This window comes from Xyrauchen texanus, chromosome 27 (assembly GCF_025860055.1).
Source record: "Xyrauchen texanus isolate HMW12.3.18 chromosome 27, RBS_HiC_50CHRs, whole genome shotgun sequence".
Lineage (NCBI taxonomy): Eukaryota > Metazoa > Chordata > Actinopteri > Cypriniformes > Catostomidae > Xyrauchen > Xyrauchen texanus.
The window spans coordinates 6,274,848-6,280,852 of record NC_068302.1 but is presented as its reverse complement, the minus strand read 5'-3'; the positions used below and the strand labels follow the sequence as shown (position 1 = coordinate 6,280,852).

The 6,005-nt window shown below is 38.2% G+C and overlaps 1 protein-coding gene across 1 annotated transcript in view; it reads right to left on the bottom strand.

Annotated features, from left to right (window-relative positions):
* Nucleotides 1-6,005, bottom strand: part of LOC127621352 (mitofusin-2-like) — a 41,706-nt gene continuing 35,701 nt past the window's right edge. The window contains 2 exon segments of the mRNA XM_052094914.1: nt 1-1,985; nt 5,179-5,313. Coding sequence (XP_051950874.1) covers nt 1,916-1,985; nt 5,179-5,313 — 205 coding nt within the window. The 3' untranslated portion in view covers nt 1-1,915.

Below are 6,005 nucleotides of genomic sequence, written 5' to 3'. Positions count from 1 at the left end.
GTCATCTTTATTACTTATTATTTCATCTAAGAGTAATAGTGAACACAATAAATTACAACTGTCTTCATGCTCATCATCTATACATTACTGTTGACATGGAACCAGTACAAGGATCATTGTACCTTTCTCTTTTCAGCAGACCTGCAGGAAATAATGCAAGAAAGCAGCAAAATATAAAGTGCATGTCACAAGAGCTTTTCAGATCACTTTCTCGAACACGTAGCACACCATAATCCAAACTTAACAGGTTACCATACACCATACTATACATTTGTGTGGGACAACTGGTGAACAATGATTCGTACACATTTACAGTCTGATCACAAAGATCATATGCTTATGCTTTCAGAATGTCAGTGGTGAAACATGAAAATCTTGCCAGGTTGAATCTTACAGAGCCTGTCAAGAACATGTCTGTGTCATACGTATTACCCCAAAAATCAAGAGAGAAACGAAACTATTTTGCAAAAATAATTTTAAACCTGTTTTAGGACCATTAAGATTTTTTGGACTGTGACATTATTTTCATGGCAATTTCAGGCATATTTCATCCGGCACTTCCTATTACTGTAATACAAAAAAGTACATTATTTATGCAAACATTTATTGTGACTGGATATTTTCAGTACTGCATTATAAGATTTCACATTACAGTTAGAAAGTGGGGGGGGGTAACAATGCAGAACATAGGCTTAATTTACTTTATGCAGCATAATCTGCATAATGTATAAGCTCTTTTTATATAATCATGTCTAGGGGTGAAATATAAATCAGTCCCACTTCACATAAACACTGGTTTGCCTATGCATTTCATATTCACCATGTTAAATGAATGTGTCAATATGCACCATATTAATACTAAGCATATGATTAGTATTAATGTGGGACAGGTACGGAAAAACAATTAGAGGCACAATATTATTATCACTGATTACCTCAGGTCAAATGTCACTCAATAGAAAAAACTATATTAAACTTTGTGTTAAAAAAACAAAACAAAATGAAAAATCATTGAGAGACATTGCAACCATTTTTAAATTCTTGGTACATCTTCAAACCAATCCCTTCTTTTTTTAATGCTCCCTCAAATCAAGACTTTGGGAACACAGTGACAAAAACATAATTATTTATATAGTAACTCAGCTTGCAATGATTTACACTGAATTCCAATAGGTCAGTTCCCCAATCCGACTAAGAATCTGACCTCTACAAGCCAGTCCACTGGCAAAACGACTTTGTTGACCCAAACCTGTATGACTTTCTGCAATGTAAGATGCAATCAAACTAAATGGTGACTAAGACTAACGTCCTGCCTGACACCTCCTTTTGTGTTCCAAAGAAGAAAGTCCTATGGGTTTGGAACAACATGTGTGAGTAAAATGATAACAGAATGATCATATTTGGGTGAACTATCCCGTTATGTTTATTGTCCGGCACACTACCCATAATAATAACAAGACATTCGATACATCTCGCTTTTTGCATCATCCTGTGGCGTACTGCAAAACCTCAGTACGCCACAGGAGTCTGGGAATCTATACACTCTAACCACAATCTACAGGTCAAACACTTTACATGACCTCTTATACAAAGAATAAATAATTACACCTGTATTAAACAGACAAAAACTGTATTTTGCTTACAAAGACACAAAAGGAAACTCTCTTTAAAGTGGCACTGTACTCACAAAGGCAGGTCTCATATTTCAGAACAAAACATACTAATAGAAAAAAAACATCGCAGAACCCATGAAAGAAAACAAATGCAATGAGTAATGATATTTGGTATGTAACAAAGTATGGCTAAGTGTTGCATTATTTGCAGAAGTTGATATTAAAAATGCAGTGGTAGACATTAAGATCAATGGGCTCCATGCTGCTCATTGCATTGACAGTGTTGGTCAGACTCGATCTCTCTATCGACCCTGTTGAAGGTACTGTTGGGTGAACATATTTAGTTCACTGTCCAGCCAGCCAGCTTTATTCCTGTAGAAGAAACCCCACACATTATGAAATGTAATATGATGTTCAGGCCTATTACAAACAAAGGTAAATATCCTTTAACCACGTGCAACACCGCGTTCACATGTGTGGACATTGTATTTTGGCTTCACAATACGCAACGCATAATTTCATTTCATTTAAACCGACTGATCTCAGTTCAGGAGACGCTGTGCTGTCAGTAAAAGGTTAACCCTTCAATGCAAGGAGTCATGTGGCCAAAAAAAAATTAAAAATGGCACCGATCACAGTGGAGATTGTCTTTGGGAGAAACACCAACAAATCTACATCTGGTAAGAAACCTCATTAAGTTTTTACATTGAAACCTGTTTGAGTCTCTAGTTTCATCCAATGTGCCATTTTTTAAATTTGAGCGATTAATCGTGAAACGGCACGCTGTTAACACAATGAACACATACGTGGACTATAGGCTCATTTTAATTTAAAATATCCGATATTCACTGTCCATTATCACATTGAGTATCAATGGATACATCCAAACACTGGAAAATGTTGCCTTCAGAGGCTTTATGTGGCATTAGGATGAAAATAAAGTGCATTTCAAACTGTTCTGAGATCAATGCAGAAAGACAGCACACTGCAGGAAAAGTCATTCACTATATAGGGAGCATCCTATAGCTCTCTAAAAAATTAGGCTTCTGTGAGCTTTTTTCTATGTAAATCGCTGGAAGCTCCGCCTTTCAAATTCAACACCATCTCCGACGGCACTGGTTGGCTATTATGAATGAAACTATGCCGCATTTTTAAAAATAGACGTTGGAGATGGACTCGTTTTGTTTATAAGACTCTAATATACAGTGAGGAAAATAAGTATTTGAACACCCTGCTATTTTGCAAGTTCTCCCACTTAGAAATCATGGAGGGGTCTGAAATTGTCATCGTAGGTGCATGTCCACTGTGAGAGACATAATCTAAAAAAAAAAATCCAGAAATCACAATGTATGATTTTTTAACTATTTATTTGTATGATACAGCTGCAAATAAGTATTTGAACACCTGAGAAAATCAATGTTAATATTTGGTACAGTAGCCTTTGTTTGCAATTAAATGTTTCCTGTAGTTTTTCACCAGGTTTGCACACACTGCAGGAGGGATTTTGGCCCACTCCTCCACACAGATCTTCTCTAGATCAGTCAGGTTTCTGGGCTGTCGCTGAGAAACACGGAGTTTGAGCTCCCTCCAAAGATTCTCTATTGGGTTTAGGTCTGGAGACTGGCTAGGCCACGCCAGAACCTTGATATGCTTCTTACAGAGCCACTCCTTGGTTATCCTGGCTGTGTGCTTCGGGTCATTGTCATGTTGGAAGACCCAGCCTTGACCCATCTTCAATGCTCTAACTGAGGGAAGGAGGTTGTTCCCCAAAATCTCGCAATACATGGCCCCGGTCATCCTCTCCTTAATACAGTGCAGTCGCCCTGTCCCATGTGCAGAAAAACAACCCCAAAGCATGATGTTACCACCCCCATGCTTCACAGTAGGGATGGTGTTCTTGGGATGGTACTCATCATTCTTCTTCCTCCAAACACGGTTAGTGGAATTATGACCAAAGTTCTATTTTGGTCTCATCTGACCACATGACTTTCTCCCATGACTCCTCTGGATCATCCAAATGGTCACTGGCAAACTTAAGACGGGCCTTGACATGTGCTGGTTTAAGCAGGGGAACCTTCCGTGCCATGCATGATTTAAAACCATGACGTCTTAGTGTATTACCAACAGTAACCTTGGAAACGGTGGTCCCAGCTCTTTTCAGGTCATTGACCAGCTCCTCCCCTGTAGTTCTGGGCTGATTTCTCACCTTCCTTAGGATCATTGAGACCCCACGAGGTGAGATCTTGCATGGAGCCCCAGTCCGAGGGAGATTGACAGTCATGTTTAGCTTCTTCCATTTTCTAATGATTGCTCCAACAGTGGAACTTTTTTCACCAAGCTGCTTGGCAATTTCCCCATAGCCCTTTCCAGCCTTGTGGAGGTGTACAATTTTGTCTCTAGTGTCTTTGGACAGCTCTTTGGTCTTGGCCATGTTAGTAGTTGGATTCTTACTGATTGTATGGGGTGGACAGGTGTCTTTATGCAGCTAACGGCCTCAAACAGGTGCATCTAATTTAGGATAATAAATGGAGTGGAGGTGGACATTTTAAAGGCAGACTAACAGGTCTTTGAGGGTCAGAATTCTAGCTGATAGACAGGTGTTCAAATACTTATTTGCAGCTGTATCATACAAATAAATAGTTAAAAAATCATACATTGTGATTTCTGGATTTTTTTTTTTAGATTATGTCTCTCACAGTGGACATGCACCTACGATGACAATTTCAGACCCCTCCATGATTTCCAAGTGGGAGAACTTGCAAAATAGCAGGGTGTTCAAATACTTATTTTCCTCACTGTATAAGATCATATACAGTTTTACAACATGAATGCTGCTCAGATTGCAGAGTTTGTTGAAAAACGACGATGAAGGGTAATTCTTCCAGGCGAGATTGCATGTAAACAATGGAGAATATATCAATATTTCTCAGATTTATCAAGTTTATGGACAAAAAGTGCTACTGGATGTTTTTCACTGAACGCTTGTCATGGACAATAGACCCAAGTGTGGCGAACTGAATTCATTTGGCGATCGCGATTTCATAATAAAGGTATGAAGTCCCGTTTTGATATTGCATGTTTTCATTTGTGCTCCTGGCACAAATAAACAAATTGCTGTTTCTAGAGCATTGCTATCGTGAAACAGATCGGATATCAATGTTGAACCCTTAGACCTTTGAAAAGATGTATCATTGGTTAACATTAATTACATATATAGACGGTAAATTATATATTAAATATGAGCGGAGAGACGTCACTCCCGAGTGCGAACAAATGTGTTTTTAATGTGTTAAGAATTGTTTTTATGTTTCTTAGGGGCTACTAGTTACAAATCAAAAAGGGGAATGGAAAATGCACACAGTCACGCTCGGTCTCAGGAGGTTAAGATACTGCAATGTCGTTTACTTTATTTGTGGTCACACTGGTTTACTTTGTTTAGTTGCAGTTATCATAAGGTATTGATCGCAATACAATTTGAAATCAACTCTATAAATATAAACTTTATGAACAGACAATGGGTAATCCACAATTTTCAATCATGTGATTAAGGATGTCAGACTCTCACCTGAGCAGCTTGGCTTTACTCTGCAGGGAGTCCAACTGTTCAATCTTGCTGTTAAAGTCTTGAATCTCATCCTCAAGCTGCTGTCTGGTGATGTCCACCTGCTGACAGAGCTGAGCGAAGGTGCTGGCCAGCTCCCTGTTCAACACAAAGACAACTTTACAAGTTAGCAGGCTGCTGTGATAAGAGTTCACATCATCAATTTTTGAAAGATACGCAGACAGCTTGGACCTGCACCTTTGAGGTCTTAAAATGTCTTTTAATTTACATAATGCATAACAATGCTCATGCGTCATTTTGGGCTGAAAAATTCCTTTAATCCCATTTAGAGTTTGTTATTTCTCCACTAGAGGGAGTTAGTGAAGAGCTGCTCCAGGTAAATCTCTTTTTAAATGTTAGTGCTTATGTAATATCAGAGTGACATGACAACATTTCCATTGACATTAAGACCCTGACACTAGCTCTATCACACGACCTAACATCTCTGGTTTATATTGGACTGAGCAGCTTTTTTGTGTGATATTCACTAGCTGTATTTGTTTGTAGGCATTATTTTATTATACTTTTTCCTTATATTCCAGTTTTACTCGAATTATTGAAAACATCTATACATTTATACATCTCAACCCTACTATGACAGCACCAAACACAATATTTATATAATGCTATAAATTAATACATTGTATGAAGAAAATGTAAATGTTGCTTGCAGTGTAAAAAACACAACATTTTAGGATTTCTTTTCAGACACCAAACAGAGTAAATCCCATAAAAGTTCCTCAGCCAATGGGATTATTTTGGCAGGCAAGATTGACATGACGCAAACACTG